General features: G+C 35.5%; 2 protein-coding genes across 7 annotated transcripts in view; both read right to left on the bottom strand.

Annotated features, from left to right (window-relative positions):
* Nucleotides 1–12,495, bottom strand: part of Trpc1 (transient receptor potential cation channel subfamily C member 1) — an 83,035-nt gene extending 70,540 nt beyond the window's left edge. The window contains exons 1-2 of one of the 3 annotated variants that reach the window (XM_046431841.2): nucleotides 11,790–12,495; nucleotides 3,142–3,296 (exon numbers count right to left, since the gene is read on the bottom strand). In XM_046431841.2, coding sequence (XP_046287797.1) covers nucleotides 3,142–3,296; nucleotides 11,790–12,012 — 378 coding nt within the window. In that variant the 5' untranslated portion in view covers nucleotides 12,013–12,495. The remainder of the gene's footprint in view (nucleotides 1–3,141; nucleotides 3,297–11,789) is intronic. The other 2 variants (XM_046431842.2, XM_046431843.2) reach the window with 2 other exon arrangements.
* A 2,536-nt stretch (nucleotides 12,496–15,031) lies between these two features.
* Nucleotides 15,032–24,270, bottom strand: part of Pls1 (plastin 1) — a 118,172-nt gene continuing 108,933 nt past the window's right edge. For all 4 annotated transcript variants that reach the window (XM_046431914.2, XM_058574807.1, XM_046431915.2 and 1 more), the window contains exons 15-16: nucleotides 17,124–17,248; nucleotides 15,032–16,844 (exon numbers count right to left, since the gene is read on the bottom strand). In XM_046431914.2, the coding sequence (XP_046287870.1) occupies nucleotides 16,709–16,844; nucleotides 17,124–17,248 (261 nt within the window). In that variant the 3' untranslated portion in view covers nucleotides 15,032–16,708. The remainder of the gene's footprint in view (nucleotides 16,845–17,123; nucleotides 17,249–24,270) is intronic.

Below are 24,270 nucleotides of genomic sequence, written 5' to 3' on the forward strand. Positions count from 1 at the left end.
GTCCCTAGAGATACAAATCTTCACCTGTGACTGCTGGGAACTGCTTGATAGTCCTCAAATAGATAAGGCTAAAACCATAAAATCAGAAGTCATTTTCCTTTGCACCAAGCCTGATTTCTCAACTTGCTAGTTTTCTTTCATCCTTCTTTCAGTCATCCATGTTTAAGATTTTCAAGTAATCTTCAACTCCTCTTTTCTCCCCTCCAGATTTAAACACTCAAGAAATCTTTCAATTCTTCTTTCATAGATCTCTAATATCTGTCTTGTCTTAATTCTTCTTGTAGTAACTATTCTTCTTAGAGCCACTTTTCTAGTTTAGTTTTAACATCTTCACATCTGAAGTACTACATAACTGCTCACACAGGCTACACCCTTCTCCACTTTTCTAATCTATACTAAATTCGATCACTAGATTTAACTTTCTAAAATACTACTGGACACATAGCATACCCTTCTTTAAAATCACTTAATGATACCCCACTATCTATTACATAAAACCCAGATTCCTCAGTCTAGGATAAAAGGCCTTTTTCATCAGTTTTTCTTTTAGTTACTTTTCCTGATAATTCCCTTTACTTTGCAACCCAAATATTTTGTTCCAAAAAGCTGTCTCAAGAATATACATTGCACATATCTTTACTTATGTCCTTCTATACATCCTTTGTTCCTTATCCACCTAGAAATATTTGAGAGTAGATTAGGGTAATAGGTAAGAGCACAGACTACGGAGCCAGGTCTATCATATACAATAAATTTGGGCAAGTTAATCTTTCTGAGCCTCAGTTTCCTCCTCTGTAAGTCAGGGATAATGGTAGTATCTACCTTCTAGGGCTGTTGAGAGGATTAAGTAAGTGAATATATATAAGGTTACTCATGGTGTAGTGCTACATAAGTGTTAGCAACACTAATATTTCAAGGCTAAGCTCAACTGATACTCTTCCAATGAAACACTACTTAATGATAGCTTTTATACATAGTGATCATTGTCTTTTCTATATTTCTAAAATATTTATATTAAGCCTCAAGAGTTTAAGTATAAAATAGGTTTTCTCAAGAATGGCACTATTGATATTTGGGGTCAGAATTTTTTTTCTTGTGGTAGCTGTCCTCTGTGGTGGAGTATGTTCAGCAACATCCTAAACTTTGTCCACTAAATACCACTAGTAATCTGCCCCCCAGTTGTGAAACTAAAAATATCTCCAGACATTGCCAAGTGTTCCTTGGCAAATCATTTGGTTGAAAACCATTGATATAACACCAGATAAGCACAAGAAAGCATTTTGTAACTGTAAAACAACATACAAAAATAAAGCATTATTACCACTCAACACTTATCAAATACATCTTTGTATTATTTAGTTGATTTATAATTCATATGCACTTTGTCTAATTCATTTGAAGAATCCATATTTTACTTATTCATTTTCACAATCACACACAAGCAAAGGCCTTGAACTTTTGTTGACTGATAGAATGAGAATGAGGTAACCTCGAGAGGAGATTGTGAACTGGAAAGAGCATGGGATTTGTAGTCAGAAGAGTAAATTCAAATCTTAGTTTTGCGTTTAATAATTTTAGAACTTTGGGCATTTCATTAAAGTCTATGAGCCTCAGTTTTCTGATCTATAAAAGATTTCATTTATATAAGTTAACTGTGATGTTTGAATATGATCAAGAATGTGAAAGAAACATGTATGAAGTACAGAATCATTATATACATATAACCATATATGTAAAAACACAAAATTATTAAACCATAATACCTCTTTATCCAGAATTATCAGGGACTGAATTTCTTTATCTCTTTATTTTCTAGATAACTGAAGCTTATGCCTTTAAGTGTTCAACTAAAATTGAAACCATTTTGGTGGAAATCTTCTGCTTTTATGAGTACTACATAAATATATTCTTCTTTCTTCTAAAACAATAGGTACTGAATATAATTTAACTTTTTCTTGCTGAGTCTATGCCATTGTTATAAACCTTAATTATCATTCTAATACATAGTTCCTCTCAGAGATGAATAGAAATGTAATGCTATTGACCTCTTTATAAAATATCCCAGAAGAACCATGTCTCATTTTGTTCCATTGTAGTTCTAGCGCCCCCTTTCTATTGCCCCTTGAATTCTCTCTGGATTGGAAAACTAAGAATTAAATCTGTTGACATGGAATCTAAAATGAGAAAAAAAAATAGATTTTGAACGGGGGCTCCAGAAGTATTCATACAATTAAACTTAATTTAGAAACTTCATCACACCTACTCTGGCTAGTCAGAGGTATTTATTTATTCTTTCTTATTCCTAGTTGTATTCTGTATAGCTGAAGTTCCTGGGTAAGCAATTTCTGTACTCTACAAATATATATGTAGACACAGTACCATGTTAGAATAGATAAAATAGAGATTATACAGAATATGTATGTGCCTTTAGAAAATATGCTGTGAGTGCTTTCTGATGCCACTTAAAAAGTATATCTATGTGTGCTAGTTAAGGGAAAAAAAGAGCCAAAATCCATGTGCTAAGTCCCATCAGAAGCAAACCAAAAAAGGAAAGGAAAATATATTATTATTAAATTTCTTTTCAGCATCTCCAAACTGAATTCTTCAAAATTTACATACATGCCTACTTTTGTACCTGAATTGATATGAAACAAACAGAAAGGTGTCTTTTTTTTAGTTAAAAAAAATCTTCATTTTCATACATAAGTAAACATTACATTTCAAACAAAGAGGAAGTGAGTAAACCAGTCTATTTCATTCACATGATTGTAAATAACATGGGGCACATAAAAACTTGTCCTCCTAACACTTCAGAACATTTGTCCTATATATAGGTAAATAATAAAATAGGATTGATACAGGTAATAAAAACAAAATCATCTTTAATGATTCATGTTAATATAGCTCTATGGGATATAGGGGAAAATGAGAGTTAATATGAAAAAGACAAACCAATTCAAAAAATTATTCTTCATAAAATGTCATTTTTTGATTTCTTTAAACTACTTAGTAGCTTAAACACAAACAGTGAAAAAGAAAGGAAGAAAATAAAAAGAAGAAAGTAAACTAGGAAGAAAGGTAAAAACACGGTATAGCTAACATTTCTTAGAAGCTACTGGATAAAATTATCTAGCCTTGTACCTGACAACCGTAGTCCAAAAGAAGCTGCAGTATATCCAAGTTTTCGTTTTCAATAGTTATGGTAACAGCATTTCTCCCAAGCACATCTACGCAATTTATGTTCAAGTCACCTGAACTGTTTTCCTCCAAAATCTTTTTAACCATATAATAGTCACCTAAATAACAATATACAAACATAATTTAATATCCAAGAAATATAAGAATGACTGTAAAGAATAATTTAGCTTGTGGAATTAAAAGACTTAAAATATCTAAACTCATTTTAGTATAAGAAATTGTGCACAGAAAATGTGAACATTTCCTAGGTAAAAACTTATATCTTGATAAAATAACAATCACACCAATAGCAAATGTAAAATGTAAGTAAAAAATTTTTTATTGTGCAGTATGAAATAAAAATTATTAGTTTAAAATTCTGACCTGGATGGTTATACGGAAAGAAGCTTGTAGAAGATATGTAAAACAATTTAACAAAGAACGCCCCAAAATAGAGATTAGCAGCTAGAAAAATAAGAAGTTTAAAAGAATAAGTTTTATAGCTCAAATTTATATACACATTTACTCATATATCACAATGGTTAAAAATGAGATTCAGTAATAATTAGAAATATAACAAAGAGTTTTTATAGGGAAAGCATACTTTTGAAAAAGCAGTTTGAATATATAAGTATGGTGTATGTATAGTAAGAGGTAAAACTGCCTGAAAATCCTCTCCTCCCATCTCTCTCTCTCGCTCTCTCTCTCTCTCTCTCTCACACACACACACACACACACACACACACACACACACACCCTTCAATGATGAAACTTTTAAATGACCAGGCAACATTGAGATCACAAAACTTAAAGCAGGACTAGAACTACTGCTTGATCTGTCAGAAGCAGATGGACTGCCTTCTAACTGATGGTAGCCTACAACAAAACAGTTAACCCATGTGGAAAAATGAGAATAATTATTTTCACCAAGGGCCTACTTTTTATGTATACATAAAAGAAATTAGGAAACTTAAAATACACAGCAGGATTAGGGGGAAGAAATCAAAAGAGGAATGCTAATTAGAGAAAGAAAGCAAGAGGGTTGCTTGTTGTTTCATTTTACTTTTTAAAAAATAGTCTTTTAGTTGTCAATGGACCTTTATTTTATTTATTTATATGCGGTGCTGAGAATTGAACCCAGTACCTCATCTGTGCTAGGTAAACGCTCTGCCACTGAGCCACAATTACAGCGCCTCATTTTACTTTATTTATGAATAAACTATTTAGGTGACTTGTAAATATAGTCTGTTTCTTAAAAAAATCTATGAATAAGAAACAGAGAACCATTACAATTAGAGTAGAAATCAGAAGAAAAAAGAAATGTGATTTTATGATACAGAAAGAGAAAAGACTTAGGGACTGGGTGAATAAGAAAGGTAACAGATTTTGTTTTAATTTCAAATAAAATTTGCTGTTACTTTTAATCTATGATCTTACAGTTCCCACATATTCCAAAACAAGTTAAAGAATAGTTTTCTTGAAAATATATTTCCTTAATTCACTCCAGAATAAAACTAATCACAAAAGAGTATTTTCCCCATATTACTACAAATTAATATTTAGGCACTAAAGCTCCATTACAGAAACAGTAGACACAAAGTTATGCTCTTAGTCACAAGTTGAATCAACAGTGATCAAACAAACAGACCATTACTGGAAAATAACATTTTAAAACCTTATCTCAGATGAATTTATGTCAATGTCTTAATAACAGGAGAATGTAACTAAGAAATAAAAGTTCAGCTGTATTTCCTTGTTATCACTCTGTGTCTAGGTGAGGATTATTACTTCTACTTGGGACTCACTAAGCTTTCTAAGAGAAGAATTTCTGTCCTTGATTAATTCTTCAATGTTTTCAGCCATTATCTTTTTAAATATTGCTTCATTTCCAAAGTTTATGTTTGCAAGTCATTTAAGATGAACTGCATGTTAAAGGAGAAGAATAGTTTTAACTTTAGAATGAGTGTATACATAAAAGAAGTTGGGAAACTTAAAATACACAGCAAGAAACTAGTTAACACAGCATGGGATACAATTCAACATGACTGTGTTTATAAGAAAAATATATTTTGCATTTCCATTTTAAACAGAAATTGCTTTCAAGAGTGACATTCATCTTTTGTTTTTTAAAAATTTATAGAAGGAAATGCAACATAGTTTGTTTAGTGTTTTGACTTGATGGTTGTCAAAGAATTCAGTGAAGGAAAAGGCTTTCTTCAATCCATTCCATAGGGAGTATGCCAATTCAACAGCAAGTCATCTTGGTCCCCTCTCCAAAGTATCACACATAACTCATCTACATATCCCCATCCATTATCTTTCTTGTACATGTCACTCATCCATTATCTTTCTTCTGGACAAGGAAATGGCCTCTTAACTGATACATCTGCTGAAAAAGATTCTCCCCTTGACCAAAGTCAAGCTTCTCTGGGCTCTCTTCTCCACCAAGTCTCAACCTTGGCCAATAAAGCCTTGAAGGAAACAGTAACAAAGTTACTGTGATCCTTAGTGCCTGCCTAAGGAAACTCATGGGTGCCAAAAGAATTTAGTATTTGTTCCAGCCAACAGTTACCTGAACAGGACCCCTGTTCCCAGCTGTGGTGAGAAGTAGAAGCCTAACTTCCATTTAGTACCAGTTAGTAAACCCAGATTGGTTTCACATAGACCAACCTTTCACTTCCTGCTTTTCGTAATGTTTTACTTTCCTCACTCTACTGAGCCCCCATACGTGCACTTGTCTATTCCTTGAGTCTCTCTTTAAAACACCTAATCACTTTTGAATAACTGAACTTGAGTTAAATGCACACTGGACTCTCTTCCTAGAGAAGTTTTATATTATTTTAATAATACTTTACATTCCATTATGGGGATCCACAAACTTGTTCTGAAAAAGGGCCAGATAGTATATATACTAGGCTCTGGGGCCAGGACATCCTAATCACAATGACTCAAGCAGGCACCTTTAGCACAAAAGCAGCCATAGATCATATGTAAACATATTAATGTGGATATGTTCCCATAAAACTTTGTTTATAAACACTGAAATTTGGATTTCACAGAATTTTCATGTGATATAAAATAATTCTTTAAATTAAAAAAAATTAACTATATGAAATGTAAAAGCCAATCCTAGTTCACAAGCCTTACAAAACAGGTGGCTCTGTCCTGTGGGCCACAGTTTGCCGTATCTTGCATTGCCCCTGTTCTAGCCGTACTTTTTCAATCCATTCCTTTTAAAACTTCAAAGCATATATAGCTTTCAGTCCTCCTGATTTTCTATCACGTTATTGCCTACAAAGCCCTATAAGACCAGTGCCACTCTCCTGCTCACCCACTATGATCATTCTGGACCACTGTTTTACAAACTACAGTTTGCAAACCATTAGCAGTCATGAAATCAATGTAGTGAATCCCAACTGGCAATTTTAAAAAAATTAAATAGTGGGGCTGGGGATGTGGCTCAAGCGGTAGCACGCTCGCCTGGCACACGTGCGGCCCGGGTTCAATCCTCAGCACCACATACAAACAAAAAAGAAGTTGTGTCTGCCGAAAACTAAAAAATAAATATTAAAATTCTCTCCTCTCTCTCTCTTTAAAAAAAATAAAGAAATAAAATAGTATATAAAATACCAGAGAAATCTCATGGATCCTTTGTACAAATTCACTTTGCCCAACTGTGATAAACCCTTGAGCAATACAATGAAGAAATGTTACAATACTGATTGAGAACAGGTGATTGCAACTTTCTTCACTGGCACATCTCATTTGATTTTCTGGTATTAAGATGTTAAATTTCACTGTTACTGAAATGGGACCATTAATGTTGATCAGTTTTAATTTTATATAAACCAAATTTAAGTTAGCAGTAAAGTGTGGGATAATTTTATCTGTCGAAAAATTTGTAAAGGGGCTAAGGTTGTGGCTCAGCTGTAGAGTGTTTGCCTAGAACATGCAAGGCACTGGGTTCCATCCTCAGCACCACATAAAAATAAATAAATAAAATAAAGGTATTGTGTCCAACCACAACTAAAAAGAAAATATTTAAATCTTTTCAAACCAAGTTTCTACAACAAACTGAGTATGGCAATTACATGCTAATTGAAATATTCCCAATTGTGCTTAAAATAGACTTTATTAAGAGGAAAATGTTTTGGCATTAAAAGGAATTCTACTGGATCTCTAAGGATTATTGGTGGTGCTGGAATTCTTTTACTCTTGATCATTCATTTGGGCTCCTAAAAATCACTACCTATCACTTCTTTATTACTTTTAAAGTTCTTATTACCTATTAAATTACTAACCCTAGATCTTAAAACTTCTCAGTATCACTAAATTTGATAGAATCAGCTGTAAAGAAGATATTTCTTTTTAGGCTACAACACTTATTCAATTAATTGCCTCTTTTAACACCCTTTAACTTTGAAATATAGAAATTATAAGGGTTTGGCTTGCTTATCTATTTATCTATCTATCTATTCATCAATCCATCCTATTTATCTATTACTGCCCAAGAGATTGCTCTATACTAGAAATATCCTACCTTCCAAATCGCATATAAGCCATTTAAGTTAAATTAAGCATTTGCTACTTCCCTTCAGTCAGATCTATTATACACAACATATTTTTTTCTTTGTACTGCTCCTCACTATAGCACAAGAGATCATCTTTCTAACGGAAAAAAAATCTTAAAACATAGGAGTGTGGTCAGTAATTTATTGATAACACTTTTCCAATGCCTTAACACAATTAGGAATATGCTAAGAGGATTTTGATGACATAGAAAAGAGAAGCAAAGTAAAAATAATATTAAGAAATATACTTGTAGGATCACTGCAAAGAAATGTCAGTATATACAACTGTGAGGCAGCTAGTTGCTCAATGAATCTGTTATAGATGAATTATCCATCAAGACACTGGTGAAGTGAGTCATTTTTTTGTTAAAATAACATTATTTTATTAAGATAACCATACCTGATGGCAACATTTCCTAAGTAGTACATCTAAAACTTTGGTGATTTGAAAAGCTTTCCTATACAAAATTCCAAAGTGCTACAAATTGAGGACAATTTGAGAAATATTTGTAGAATGATGCCTAAGGTACCCTCTTACCTCTCCTTTCTGCAAAGTATTCTTCCCTCACAGCACATATCTCTTTACACTAGGTGCTGCCTGCCAACATAAAACTTCTCACCAATACCCAGTCCTCTGCAGTTTTCTCTCCCACCACCTTCCTACCTCACATTTAAAATCTCTTCTCAAATAGCTAAAATAAAAAAGTCCCATTAAATATATAAGGTGTTAATTAAACTCAGCTTTTATTATTTCACCAGAAATATTGCACATTTTAAAAGTATCCCTAGTCCAGCGGTACACACAATTTATGTAGGAAAGCTATCATTGAAGTATTCTTCCTTATAACCCAGAAAACATATTACAAATGTGACAGAATACAAACTAGGATAAGCCTGGGAATAGAAGTGAAATTCTGCCCTTTCCACTCTTTCTCTGGCCCCATGCTAAAATGTCAAGAAGAAATTCTGACTCAAATAAAAATTAAATTTCCCAAAAATAGTACCACTGGAGAGTTGGCTGAGATGGAATCCTTTCATACCTCTTTCTTCCATGGAAGAACTGATTACTGATCTTAGCAAATTAAAGAGTTTATGTGGGTTCTTGTTCACAAATATGTACCAAAATCAATTACTTTAAATGAGAAAAATTCACATGAATCATAAATTAATTTTTTTTCCAGTTGGTAGGCCTACAGACTACCATAAACTCCCCTGATTTAAAGAGGTTCATTACCATAGTAACTCTCAATGAGGGAGGAAAAAGACATCGGCAGAGAGAACCACTACTATTTAATAAAACAACACATTTATAGTCAGCTCTTGTTTCAGTTTGCCTTTACCTCTGAATTGTATAATTCTGTCTAAAAAGAATATGAATGTACTTTCTGAGAATTTCATTGGGTGGGGGCAGACATATTGCTGGATCAGGAACTTTTAATTAATGTTTTCTTCTAAGTTTTTTACAAAAACAAAAGAGCCAGTGTTACCTCTGACATGAACCTAACCCACTCTGAAGATCAGTAACAGTCATAGTGGCTACTACCCGGATGGGCAGTGGCCTAAAACTATTGAACTCATTTACTTAAAAGCCAGCTGTTATAAAGTCTTTTCCTTTCCATTTTTTTTTTTCCTTATTCCTACTTCTTTGTTTACTCCTTAATCTGTACCCACCTTTCAAAGGACCACCCATTTACTAACATTACATAACTACCTCATCTACACAATTTTAGGAATTTAGGAATTCCTAGATTCTCCCCAATTGGATTATTTTAAACATTTTACACATGTAGAATAAGATTGTGAAATGACATTAGTTGATTTGCTCTGGTGCTACAAAAGTGGCATACTTGCTTTCTACCTTTATTGGATTAATAATATACATAAATCAAGGTTTATAAAATATCCACACAAAGCAAGTTTAATTACCAACTATTAAGTTCAAATGTGCATATCTCTTCTGACATAAATGATTTTCATTTGTTCAACTATAACCAGATAAATTATGGTGGTGATTGCCAGATAGCTACACACACACACTCTCTCTCTCTCTCACACACACACACACACAAATCTGATTCATGGAATTATGAGGATTAAATTAAATCATCTATGAAAAACATGAGCATTCTACCCCAATACATTTTTGTTAATGTATGCTACTTGGTCTACTGAAATTCTAACATAATTGTAAGAGTTATAGCTACCTCAGAAAATTTTTCACTTTTAAACTGGGTTTGAGTAACAAAAAAAATTTTAATTATTAAATATTGACACTCAAACCTAAAAATACACTATTCTTTTTTGTAAACAAAAAATTACCATAACTTGAACTTATTTTTAAATATAAATGTATACCATAATTACGGGTAAGAAATATACCATTTTTCTAAATCTAACCCAAGAACTTGTTTCAATATACCTGAAACAGAAAATACCTGCTTAATCTCTCATTTAATATTTAAAAAATTTATATAGGGAGATAAGGTATGCATATTTGATTTCCAACTCATCCTCAAAAGCCAAATCTCTCCAAGAATCTTAATGTTATAAAACGGAAGCTGACAAGACGCTTCAACAGCTACTGTGGATAGGCTATTAAACAGTTATCAATTAATATTCTTGTTAAGGACATGTCATGCAATAATCCTAAAATACACACTACAAATAGTTACTCTCATCATATTTCATTATGACATCTCTCTGTCCTCAGTTTTCCAGAAATATCAAATTCTATTTCCTGACATACTTTCTTTGCTTTAAAATAACCACAACATAATAGGTTAGGGTAGCTGAAGTGGCCACTTAATTTGTTCTAGTATAACACAATCTTTTCCCTTTCCCTATCACAAAATTTTTGAGGGAAGAGAACTCAGGCAAGCCACTCTAGCAACACCAAAAATTTTACATAATCAACAGACCATAATTTTTGTGACATATAGATATATACTCTATTTCTTTGCAATCCCAAGACTACTTATAGTTGCATCTATGGTATACCTTAACAAATGCTTCCATAATACTAATACTACTACCTGAGAACACCTTGACCACAGATATAGGTGGACTGTTGATATGTCAATGTGTTTTCAAAAAGTTGTGCAAATAAATTCTTAAAAAGCAATAAGAGAGGTTAGGAAGGCTGTCATTTATGCTAACAAACTAAAAAATCTTCTGCAGTCTTTCCACAGTGTAAGTTGCCCTTTGGGTTTGTTTTGGAAGTCTGCAAAGTTCTAACAGTTAAAGAAGTTAGCATGGCCATTGTACAGCAAGCTGCACAAATTTAGAAACAAAATTTTCAATACTCCTCATGTAGGAAATAAAATGCATAAGGGCAATCAATTTCCTATTCCTTTTATTATATGCATCACTCGAAAACATGTTTATGTGAAAAGACTTGTTCTTACGGCCATAAAATGACCTATTTATAAATTTTTTAAGAACAAAAGTAAACTAAATATATTCCATGTATTTTCGCCCTGTAATTATTTTTCACTACTACTATCTCCCAAAGGCGGCTCTGAAGCCATAAACCTTTTTATCCAAAAGCACGAACTCAGGGCTGTTTCGAGAAACTTTGGGGAACTAAGGCAGAATTTCTCCAGACCTGTCTATTTCATGTGTCTCTACCTAGATACTGAGAAACTTAATTCCATTCGACTATCACTGGCCAAGTCACTGGACGGCAGACGCTAATAGAAGAAGGGATCTTCCAACACACACACACACACACACACACACACACACACACACCAGGTGAAAGCCCATGAGTGGGAGGAATCTCAGGGGAAGGACAGGGGATTTTCGGACTGGAAGCTCTGACACTAGCCCAGATCATTCACAAAGCCACCTCCAGCAGGGACCCCGCGGAGCGCGCGCCCCAACCCCACCGCCCGCCGGCTGCAAGCTCACGGGGCAGGTGGCGCGGGACAGCGGCCGCCGCGGGAACAGGGAGGGCGCGCCCCAGGAAGCTGCAGCAGGGGAGAGGTCTAGAGGAGCGAGCGCAGGGGCGTCCCGAGGTGGAGAAAGGGGCCTGGCTCTCACCCTTGTCGCACGCCAGCAAGAAAAGCTTCTCATTCAGGGTGTTCTCCTCCTTCACCTCCCGCACATCCTTCAGCGCCATCACTTCGTTCGGCGACGAAGAGGAAGATGGTGAGGAAGGCAGGGAGGAGGAGGAGACGCCAGAGAGGTCCGTGCTCGGGTACAGGGCCGCCATCATCGCGGCCCACGAAGGGGGCAGGCCAGGGGACGGGGGCGGGGCCCCCATCGGCCCCGACCCCGACCCCAGCGCCGCCCCAGGGCTAGAAAAGGGATGAGTCGTTCCCACGGCCGCTTCGGCGTGCGGCCCGTTGGCCCCGGAGGACGTCGCCTCCCCTCGGAACCAGCACTCGCCCTCCACTGACAGCCCCAGATTGGTGGCAGCGCCTGCGCGGCCCCGGGGCCAGCGCCCCCTCCCCAGCCGCCGGCGCCCGGGCCGTGCAGGTCCGCGCCCGTCCGGGGACGACAGAGTGGAGCGCGCCAGGGCGGCAGCCGAGCGCGGGGCCGTGCCAGGAGCCGCAGGGGCCGCGCAGGGGCGGCCCGGCCCAGGGGGAGGAAGAGAGGTCGGTGGGAGAGGAGCTCCGAGAGGCGCTTCTGAGCACGCCGGGCTCCGGGGCTGTAGGAACCGCCGACCCAGCTGCGCCCGGAGACGTTCGCCACTCTCCTCACGTCATCCTCTACCCCGCGGTAGCGACGACACCGGGGCGGGGCCTGCGGCCAGCTGGGCGGAGCCTGCGGCGGCAGAGGTCTCCGGTGGGCGTGGCCTGTGGGGTGGGCGTGGCCTGAGACTGGGCGGGCTCGGAGGACGCACCGCCTTGACTCCTCGCCAGGAGCGGTAGCTGGAAGGCGCTGCGCAGATTGGGGTATGGGGAGCCTCTTGGCCTGCGCTGTTCACACCAGGTTGCGGATTTGAAGTAATTTCTCCGCGCCCGCTGCTGCACAATAGTAAACACGCAGCACATATCTGTTTGAGCCTCTGACGACAACGTATAGGCGAAACCCCTGGTGGAATTGTCCACGTCCTTGGCGTTCTGGTGAGCTCTGCCCCAGAACAGGGGCGAAGTCCCGCCGCCACACACTGGTGGGTTGGTCCGCCCTGACGTTGGGCTAGATGTCGTTTTAAGGGATATATATTACACACACACACACACACACATTTTGAACGATTAGTTTGCGATCTGAAATTGACCTAATATTCTTGTCACACATTTATTCGCATATGATTAAAAGACGCCGTCGCATTTGAATAAGTGCATCACCATCCTTCCAAGGGCCACATTTATTAAATGCGTATTTAATTTAAAAGATGGATCTATTATTTGGGCAACAGCGGAGCGTTCAGTAAGTGCCACTTTCTTGAATGATTTATTTTTAATCAAAATTTTATTTAAAGCAGATTAATCATTATCCAGTGTTGCTATTGTCTTCCACCTTTGAAAGGTAAGGAGGGAAAACTGAAAATTACATCTTTTTTTGGGGGGGGGTACCAGGCATTGAAAACTCAGGGGCACTGGACCACTGAGCCACACCCCCATCCCTATTTTGTATTTTATTTAGAGATAGGTCTCACTGAGTTGCTTAGCGCCTCGCTTTTGCTGAGGCTGGCTTTGAACTAGAGATCCTCCTGCCTCAGCCTCCCCAGATGCTGGGATTACAGACAGTGCGCCACCTGGCAGGGCTGGAAATTACGTCTTTAATTCTTATTACTTCCCACAATAAACTACAGGAAAAAATCTAAATCATACCTTTTAGGCTGTAGGTTTTAAGGCAATGCATAAATTTACTTCAGAGTAGCTTGAATTTGAGGGGAATACTTCCTATCCCAGTCAAGTTATTTGTTCCTCTCCTATCCCTGCCAACACTTTTTTCTCACAATTCTAAATGGAACTTTCCCCTGAAAGTCCTCTTTAGATCAGGTCTAAAAGGCCTTAGCAGATGCCAAGATTGCCTACCTTTCCAAACTTTTTCTGTGTGTTTACTTCAAAATATGAACAACCAATTGAATTTGTCTCTCGACAAATCTCCCCTTTTGTCTTGTTCAGTACAGTTCCAAGTTTGCTGGTGAAATGTGAAAATTTCTCATTTTAAATTCAAGGCAAGTGAACAGTTACATATTCATGTGTACATGCTTATACACTTAGTCCAGCAAAATGTTTAGTCGGTAGCAGAACAACCCTAACACAGGTATAAGTATTTTTTCACTTTCATCTGAAGTTTTTTCAACTTTCGGGACTTAAATGATTCTTTAGGACTCCCAAGGGCACTGGAGTAATTTCTAAGATACCCTACTTTAAGGTATCCTAGCAGACATTCCAAAGTATTTGGGGGCTATACCTACTTCAGAGTAAGCCAGTGTTCTAACTGCACTCTATTTTTCAAACCTTTGGATCATCTCAGATGCAGAATATCTTCTCTTGCCTCTCTAGTAAACTCTATCTAGCATAAATTGGGATATTTTAACATATCTACATGTGTCAATTCTGCATGTTACATGGAAACCAATGGTAGTGTTATGAACAATCATATTCAAGATTCAGAAGCAGCACATTAACTCAAAGCAACTCACCCAAATCACAGGTACAAAAAAGAACAGTCATAACTCCAGTCAGAGAAGTAAAAAATCCAGATTTACATCTAGTCCTAGAAATAGGATTGACCATATCTACACCTTCAGCGACTGTCCCTCTCCTTTATTACTCTGAAGCCACATTTGCCTGTTTTCTATAATGCTTACAAGTCTCTTCCAGGCTGGAGAGTCTTTGTTCTTGTTCTCTGAACTGACCACTCATAGTCTAAATAAAACATCATTAGTGAGACCTTCCCTAATATCCAAATTTACCTACACCTCAATTCCCAAGTCAGTCTCTATTACATGGTCCTGCTTTATTTCTTCAACTGCACTATTTAAAATTCCTATTAATGGTCCGTTTCTCTCCAATAGGGTATAAGGTCAGAAGACTGTGTATTTTTCTCAGCTGAATCCCTAATGTATAACATAATACATCCATCACAGAAGACAATACATTTATGTTAATGAATTGATGAATTCACTCAAATTATTCAACTCAAACTAGATTTGTAGTAATCATACAGTCTTTAATAAAATTCTTCATAGGAAATAACTACCCTCACCTTCAAAGCAAGGATCTAATTTTACTAATTTAGGAATTGTTCTCTTTTCTGGAAAATAAGTTTGCCCTAGACTAATTTTCAAGGCTGTACCTTTAAATGAAATAAATACTGACACATTTCTACATACACAGCAGTTTTATTAAATGTACTTTGTGAGGAAAAAGAATTCTCTAAAGTGCCAAATTTCATTTAAATCAGATAGCTTAGTAAATATGAAAAAAATCAAAGAGGGAAGCATGATTTAAATAATCTCATAAAAGAGAACATATCTTAATTTTCATATAACATACCATAATTTTCATATAAGAAAACAATCATCAAAATATAAAAGGGAAAGAAATCTCTTGTAGAAGAATATATTTCAAAATTCCACCTACTGATCATTTCACTTAAAAAATTCTATTCTAAACACAAAGTCACTCTCACTCTTACCATGATTGTTTTAATCAGTAGGAGGAGGAGGATTTAAACTATTCATTCACACTGAGATAAAGTGACAGCATTTTTGTTGCATAGCAGTATTGCTTACTGGCACTGAAAGTGGGGGATGGAGGAAGTAGATTTTTGGATTCAATTGTAAGCAGTAGAATGGCCTACTGTTAAAAATTCAGTGAAAAAAATGGGTCTCAAGCTTTAGGTACTCCTAAGTAACACAAACATTAAACAAACATTGCCAATTTATAGGAGACTGTGAAAGAAATGTAAAAATACTCTTGTTGAATATTAGCTTTATGTTACTTTTACTAATAGAATATGCCTACTGAATATCTTCTAAATTATATAGGTTTAATTATACACCTAAACTACTATTGGTATATGAAGCTAACAGGATAGTATCCACCTGTTTTAGCCAATGTCTTGCTACAAGTATTTGGAAGGAATCAGGTGAGAAATAACTATAAGCACATTCATAATGAGTATCTGTAAAAGAAATCTTCACATATCAGACATCCACAAAAGGGAGTGTTACATATATTGTGGAGACAAAATAAATACTTGTTGGCTGATTGACTGATTATATATACCATTTAAGCAAAACTGAGTAATTCAAGTACAAAATATGTACACATGCAGATATTTCTCTAATAACGTCCTACAAACATATAGTATATGCTACATGCCATAGATAAAACTGCATTACTGAACTAGGAGTTTAAAGTAGCAATACAGTTAAAATTAAGCTTTAAAGAAAAAGCTCCTGCTCTTTAAACAAGAGAATGAAATTTGTGATTTATTTAAGATTAGTTCTCATTTGTAAAAAAGTTTTAATATTAATGAACAATACTTGCCACTTTAAAATTTTAAACAGTATAGAAATTTATAGAAAGTTAAATTTTTAGACCACTTTACATAGTTGGAGAAAGAAAATAAAATGATTAGACTGGATTATGACTTTGAATACATTAGATCACAATTAAATAACACACCAAAGAAGTCAAAACACATTCACAGCAGAACCTGCAAAAACTTTTTTTTTTTTCCTGATTTTTTTAACTATAGAAAAAGAATGAATTAATCTTGCCTTTTAAGACTTTTAGGAAACAAAAGTAATTTAATCATGAAATATCAGTTTAATAACAAACATTCTACTGTCAGTATATTATTGGGAAGTAAATGGTGTTATCCAAAAAGATGATAATTCTAACTAATATGAATAGGATGTTAAACTCATTAATGAATACATCTATTTTAAACATACAAATACTCTGATTTGATACCCACTACATTTCATAATTCTGTAAACTGTGAGGCATTCAATGTGTTTAATGTGGCAGATGACCATATTAGTTTCATTATTTTATTCTGTTCAGTCCTTTTCCCATTAAGCATGCAAACACCGTCATAACCATCTTTGGTTTTACTTCTACGAGGTCATCAGGTAATGCATAAATCCGAGCACCAATCTTTCGAGCAACTGAAATGGCATATCTTGAAAAGACAAGAAAAATATTTTGTTATTTGTATATCTACAGTGTTTTCACAGTAAAATAAAAATATTTATTTTAGCAATTAAATATTTTGATAGGTTAAAGTTGTGATTCTTAGATCATATTCCCCTTGCAAGTTGTACTTAAAAATATACTGGACAATTGAGTAACACAAAAAAGTCAAAATACATTTTGACTGAAATTGAATATCTTGACAAGACAATCCTTTCCCTGGAAGGATTTGAGAGAATTAAAAGGCCACTATGTTCTAAAGACTTACTTAGCATTATTCAGTTTATCCTCATCAGAAAAGTTTTCTCTCTTGATCATTTCTTGACGAACTGCATTTGGTGCAATGGCATCTATTAAATCTAGAACAGGTAAACTTGTGCTAATAGATTTATCCTAGGAAATAAAGCATAGATGAATGTTCTTAAACATCTTACCATTAATTTTCACAGATGTCAGTCTCTTCTGGTCATAGTCATTTAACTAAATATAATCTATAAATTTTCTTTGTACTTAATTTTAAGCATTTTTGTAACCAGCACACAAAATCCTTTAAAATACTCTTTTTTTCTTCAGTATTTCTACAAATTATAGTGAAAAGAGTTATCAAATACCTGAATAAAGTTTTGGGATATAAGTATTCCTAAGTGTGCTAACTATAGTATCTTGTGAAAAACAACTTTTGAAAGGGAATAGGAGATAGGTTTTAAATTAATAATTTTATAAATTCTGGTAATATTTCTTAGACCATGAATTACCGAGTCTTTACTTAATATTTTTTAGAAAGAGAAACTAAATAGTGAAAGGGAAATAACATTTACAAAGGATTGTTCCTGTTGCTTTACATATTTTAGCTTATTTAATCCTCTTTTGAAAATCCTAACATCCTAGTAAAAAAGGAATTATAAAGCCTCTTTTAAAGATAAAGAACATGATTAAGTTGTGTTTAACACAACCAGTAAATACAAAACAAGTATTAGAACCCATAACAATCTGACTCTAATGTCTAAGATACTTTGCATTTTGAAGTTACCTCGAATGTGAATTAAAAATGGATAACTAGATTCTAGTGGATAGAGTGCTGTAGCTGAAGAAAAAAAATCTGATCTGAGTTGATTTTGCCACTTACCGGTACTTAAACAAATTATTTGTTCTTTTTCGAAGCTTGAATAATGGCCACTATTACTTGCCTGCCCAGCATCCACTCACTCCTTACTTCTTTATCCATTCTAACAGAACTCATATTTTTGCTCTGTACCCATTCCTCCCCCAAATGTACGGTGCTTCAAGGAAAGCTGATCCCATCCAGAGCTTCAAGGAGTGAATTTGAAGTCTAGGACATTCTCTCTTAATTGAAGGCAGGGCAATAAACTTATTCTTTATATGTATAAAGCATACAGTGTGCATAAACAGATATTCAGTGTATATTTACATTAAAATTTCACAGGAAAAGGGCGATTAGGGAACAAGTGTCTAAAAATACTGCTGAGGGGGACAATAATGGGGAAAAAAAGTTTAAAAAAAAAACACTCTAGCTTGCTACCACAGTGATTTTAATTTGGGTTTAATTTAATTAGACTATAGAAAGCCAGCAACCCCTCCTCCTGAATATGAATGAGAGGATGAAACCTCTGTCACAACCAGCACCTATCCTATAATCAAGAGGAGAACCAGCTTTTGGGTGAAGTTGGCATGTTAGATGGCAAAGCAGAGATGGGAAAAAACCCTGAGTCCTGAATGACATTCTTCAGTTACTAGCTCAATTAGTCCTTACGTCTACCCTACCTCTCCATTTGTTATTGTATTAACTACCTTTCCTTTTGTCCTAAGCCACATTAAATTGGATTTCTGTTTCTTGAAGCCAAACTATACCTTTTCCTAATTTCTAAAATAGGAATGTCACAGGATTCTTGGGAATATTATGATAATACAGGTGAAAGCATCTAGTACAGTTCATAGCCAAATGTGGTTTTTGTTTCGTTTTGTGGTTCCAGGGATTGAATTCAGGGATGCTCGTACCTAGTTCTTTTTATTTTTTTATTTTGAAACAGGGTCTTGTTATGTTGCTGATGTCACATTGAATTTGTGATTCTCCTGCCTTAGTCTCCCAAGTAGCTGGGATTACAAGCATAAGGCATGTGCCACTGCACCTAGCCAAATGTGGGTTCCTTTTTCACATTTGTTATTGGTGCATTATAATTATTCTCCAGTTCCTTCCCTTTTCCTCCCTGCCTCCTTCCCCCTGATCTGCCTGCTCTGCTCTACTGATTCCTTTCTCTAGTTATTATTAATTAGTGCACTATCATTATATATATAAGCAAGATTCACTGCAGTATATTTGTACTTGGGCATAGAATAATTTAGTAGTTTGTTCCCTAGTACTTCCCATGCCTTCCCCTGCTCCCCACCCCGCTTTTTTTTTTTTTTTTTTTTTTTTTGGTACCAGGAATTGAACCCAGGAGCGCTTAACCACTGAGCCACATCCCCAGTTCTTTTTATTTTTTATTTTCAGACAGGCCTAAGTTGCTTAGGGTCTCACTTCCTTCCTTTTGTTAATAATTGTTTTTAGTTGTAGATGGACACAATACCTTTATTTTATTTATTTTTATGTGGTGCAGTGGATTGAACCCAGGGTCTCACATGTGCTAGGAAAGTGCTCACCACTGAGCCACAAGTCCTGCCCATCCTCCTTCCTTCTTGATTCCCTTCTTCTACTCTATTGGTCTCCTTTCTATTTTCATGAGATTCCCATCCCCCATTTAATCCATCCATCTCTCTCTCTCTCTCTCTCTTTCTCTCTCTCTCTCTCTCTCTCTCTCTCTCTCTCTCTCTCTTCCTCAAACAGAGAAAGTGTTCTACCCTTGCTTTGAAAAGACTGACTTATCATTTCACTTAGCATGATATTCTCTAGTTCCCTCCATTTACCAGCAAATGACTTAATTTCATTCTTCATTATGGCTGAGCAAAACTACACTGCATATTATTATCACATTTTCTTTATCAGTTCATCTGTTGACAAACACCTTGGCTGGTTCCATAACGTGGCTATTGTGAATTGTGCTACTATAAACATTGGTATGTGTGTATCACCATAGTATGGTGCTTTTAGATCTTTAGGATAAATATGAAGGAGTGGTATAGTAAATATCTGACAAAACAAGTTGAAGCCATGTGAAGAAAAGTAACAGCTCATGACCTGTGAGCCACCTAAGAATAAAATTTTTCTAAAATTCATAAATTATCAGAAATGCTTATTTTATAAATCATATTTGGAACAGGTAGAAATGGAAGATAAAATTAATTAGGGCTCTTCAGTCTACCTTATGCTGGCAATCTGGATCTGATTTTTTGGTATGTCTCTATTTTTTAAAAAAACCTTCATACTTGTTTTCTCACTGTATAGCCTGCAGATCAACTACATGAAAATCACCTGGGATACTTGTTAAAAGTGAAAATTTATGGCTAGAGGTGTCACTCAGTGGTAGAGAGCTTGCCTAGCATGGAAGAAGCCCTGTATTGAATTCCCAGAACAAGAAAAAAAAGTGCAAATTTAGCCTTGCTCTCAAATTAATTAGTCAGGTTATCTGTGGATAAGGCTGGATATTTAGATTTTTAATAAGCTTCCTAGATGACTCTATACTGTTATACATTCTCAAAATTAGCTTAATATTTATGTCATTCTAGAATAAATTTAAATATATATGGGTTTACCTTCCACACATTTCAAAAAATAGAGAAATGATTTGTTTAGTTGTACTCTATTTTTAAAATATATCTTGATTTAGAGATTGAAAATAAGGATGTTTTTTCTACCTATTTTCTTATGATTCACTTTGGGGAAAGATTTTACTGTGTTGAAATAAAATTTAAGTTTCTAAAGATTATATCAGGTTGTCATCTGATGACAACTCCTCTGGTACATTATTAGTGAAAGACTCTTGCAAAGTGGCAGGGGCTATACTGAAAATCCTTAATTTGAAATATAAATTTCCATTTTTTCCTTTAAGTTCATCATTAAAAATTAAGCAAAAACAATTTCTAGAATTTTAAAAAGAATAAGCCTAGAACTTAGCTTGCTTTTCAAGATAATGAATCATATCATCTCATTCTCTTAATTTAGTAAGTGCTATTAGAAAATTCCACCCCATCACTCTTCTTATCATTTTTTAAAATAAAAGGTGAAAAACAATGATGTGGTTACCAGGGTTCCCCAAAGGACTTCCCAGGAACCTCTTGACATATAACGCCCTTTATATGTTGGTGGTTCCTATAGTGTAGTAAGCACCATTTATTGAGCCATTAATATGTGCCAGTACTGTCAAGCTCTTTACATTTGTTATCCTAGTCTGACAAGAATCCTATAAGTATTAATATCTTCATTTAAGATATGGGGAAACTGAAGCACACAGAAATTAATAACTTGCCCAAGGTCAAACAACTACTAATGCTGAGGCAGACATAAGTTCTGTTTTATTCATCAATAGATGTAGCCAAGCTAGGGTTTTTGTAAAACAGACCCTTTAACTGATTCATATGGTATTACTGATATCAATAATGTGATTCTTATTTTCTTATTTGTCTATTTGACAAAATAAGAGGTCTTTGGGGGCACTATGTAATCACAGTAAATAGCAAGGCACCTGACACAGGGTAAGCTTTGAATATTTATGGAATGAATGAGCAGTATGTCGCACAGCAAATAAATGGCTGAGCCAAGAGCCAAACGCAAAGCCATACAACTCCAAAGCTTGGCTTTCAGTCTGCAGGTAGATAGCCCTGGATGTAAAATCCAGCTATTCTGCTTAAAGGTTGCATGACAGTGGACAAGTTATTTAATCTAACTGCTCTAGTGCTCCTTTTCTTGCTCACTGAAAGAAGTAAAAGAAAGTGTATAAAGTACTCAGCATGGTTACACTTGGGACTTCACACATGGTCGTTATGATTATTATTATTTGGTGATATTCCACCTCCCTATTTTCTTGGTGAGTGAAAATTACTCTATAACTAAAGAGAGTAAATTTGTCTTTTCTGAAATGTCTAGTTATAGCATCACCTTGATAACTATTAATAAATTCTTACTAGCACCATTTATTGTAACCTTCAGACATAATGCCTTCTACAGCTGGAAAAAACTTCCCCCATCCCAACTATTTTCTAGCAGTCACTACCACATTTCTTAGTCATCTGCTTGTCTTTAAAGAGTATTTTATCAAGCACCTATGAAATGCCAAGCACTTTTGCAATGCTTCTTTCTGCCTCTGTGCTCTCTCCGGCTGCGGTTCTGTGTGAGCATTCTCCCTGGTAGGGTTTTTGTACTATCATTTTCAACTATCTCTTCTATCCAGCTGGTCACCAAGTCAGTCTTCCCAGTCTTCCCAGTGTCTCCTTTCATCCACCTCCACGTTTATTCTGCCTCAAACTCAGTAAGCTAAAGACTGAATTCATCACCTTTTCTAGAAACCAGCTGCACTTCATGATACTCCATTCTCTGTACTTTCCATTTTACAGATTACCCAGACCCCAAACAAGAATTCTGACTCTGCTCTCTAACCCCCACTTCTCTAAATCAAGAAGCCAAGTTCTAGATGTTTTTTCACAACAGCTCATAGATATCCATTCTAAAATTTCCCAGTGCCCATCTCCATACAGACCCTTTATTTTACATCTCATGCACTGCCTTAGAGTCTTATGCTTTGTTGTTCTTACACCATTCTTCCTACAACTCATGTTGATCACCACATTTAGAGTAGTCTTTCTAAATCAATCACCTTTCTTACATTACTCCCCTTACTCAATCTCCTTAAAGATCTTTATCAAGGGCTGGCGTTGTGGCTCAGTGGAAGAGCACTTGCCTAGAAATGTGAGGCACTGGGTTTGATCCCTAGCACCACCTAAAACTAAATACATAAAATAAAGGTATTGTGTCCACCTACAACTAAAAAATTATTTTCAAAAAATTATCTTTATCAAGATCCTCCACAATCTTGATCTAGTCCATATCTAGTACAACATCCCATATAAGCCATCCTCCCTAGCCAATCTCCTTCTCCCTACCTTCTCAGACTTGCCCTTATCCTTCTAGCTTATTCTTCCCCCCCCCCCACCAATTCAAATCCCTTCTCCATCAATTAACTTTTTCCACTCTTTAATGACTATTGAGTTGGAAATTATCAATTAGACTTAACCCAAGATAATATTAATTATATTAATTGGAGCTTATAATTTAGTTTGTAGTATTGTTACCTTCTCAGTTATACAAGTTTCTCTTTCAAATAAATGGTGAACACTGAGGGCCAAATTAATTTCTTACTATTTATTCAGAAAAGTTACTTAATAGTAAATACTTAATAAGTATTGTTTTTTCCTAAATGCTATTAATATATTTAATTATCTGTGCTTATTATTTTAAATTAGTATGTAAATGCATATAATTTCAGTGTAACAATATTAAAGTGTAACTGCCAGTTTGAGAAGTTTATAATATACCCTCAATCCTGTTTCACATTTTTAAATTGTGTTTTCTATATAAAATATATAGACAAATTATAAACTGAAAATTACTTTAAAAAAATAAGCAACAATAAAAACATTATTGGTTCTTTTCAAGATAAAAGAGGGATAAAAAGCACTTGAACTAGGAACTTGGGCAACATCTCTGCCAACATCCAACTTCCTATTATAATTGTTTGAGTCCTCAGTTTTTGGTATAGATGAAAAAATTGAATTTATCAGTTTCTAACATTTCTTCCACTCTACAATGTTGTTAAACAAATAGAGCAAAGGCAAAGAAAAGAATAAAGATGGGTAGATATTTCCTAGGATAGCTTAGTGTTTCATCTGTTTGCACTTCTTTATTTCACTAAAAACTGCAAATTGCTGGCTTTTCACACATAATAAAATCACAAACACTGAATGAAGGTGTACAAGCAGACATGCTCTTTTGTAGTTAACACCAGCTTGCATGCAAAAGCAAAACACAATGAAATGCATGAAAATTAGTGGTATGTACGGGCAGATTACATCTTGGAGTGCTTTATGGATCATCCACAAATGCTTGGAAGTGTTAAGTGCATTATGAAGCCAGATGACAAGATTTTTTTTTTCCTACCAGTTTTCTCAATTCCCACTTGAATCGGTTTGGCTGGCTCTGTTATGCCTTGGAAATGATGTCAATACAATTCTGAGACTGCTGCTAGGGAGCACAAAACATTACAGGTCCTATATAAACAATGGCTTTTATCTTTCTTTTTCATTTGACAATTGGATTTTTTTGGCTCGATTCTATTTCTTCTTAAGATTAAATTACCATCATCTATTACCTTGAATTTATATTCAATAGGATAACCAATCACAAATATAAAAATTCAAACTGAATATTTCTAGTTTACACATGCCAAATAATTACTATGCCTAAACTC

Source organism: Marmota monax, unplaced genomic scaffold (genome assembly GCF_021218885.2).
Source record: "Marmota monax isolate L192 unplaced genomic scaffold, Marmota_monax_Labrador192_F-V1.1 WCK01_AAM20220418_F8-fsc00022, whole genome shotgun sequence".
Classification (NCBI taxonomy): Eukaryota; Metazoa; Chordata; class Mammalia; order Rodentia; family Sciuridae; genus Marmota; species Marmota monax.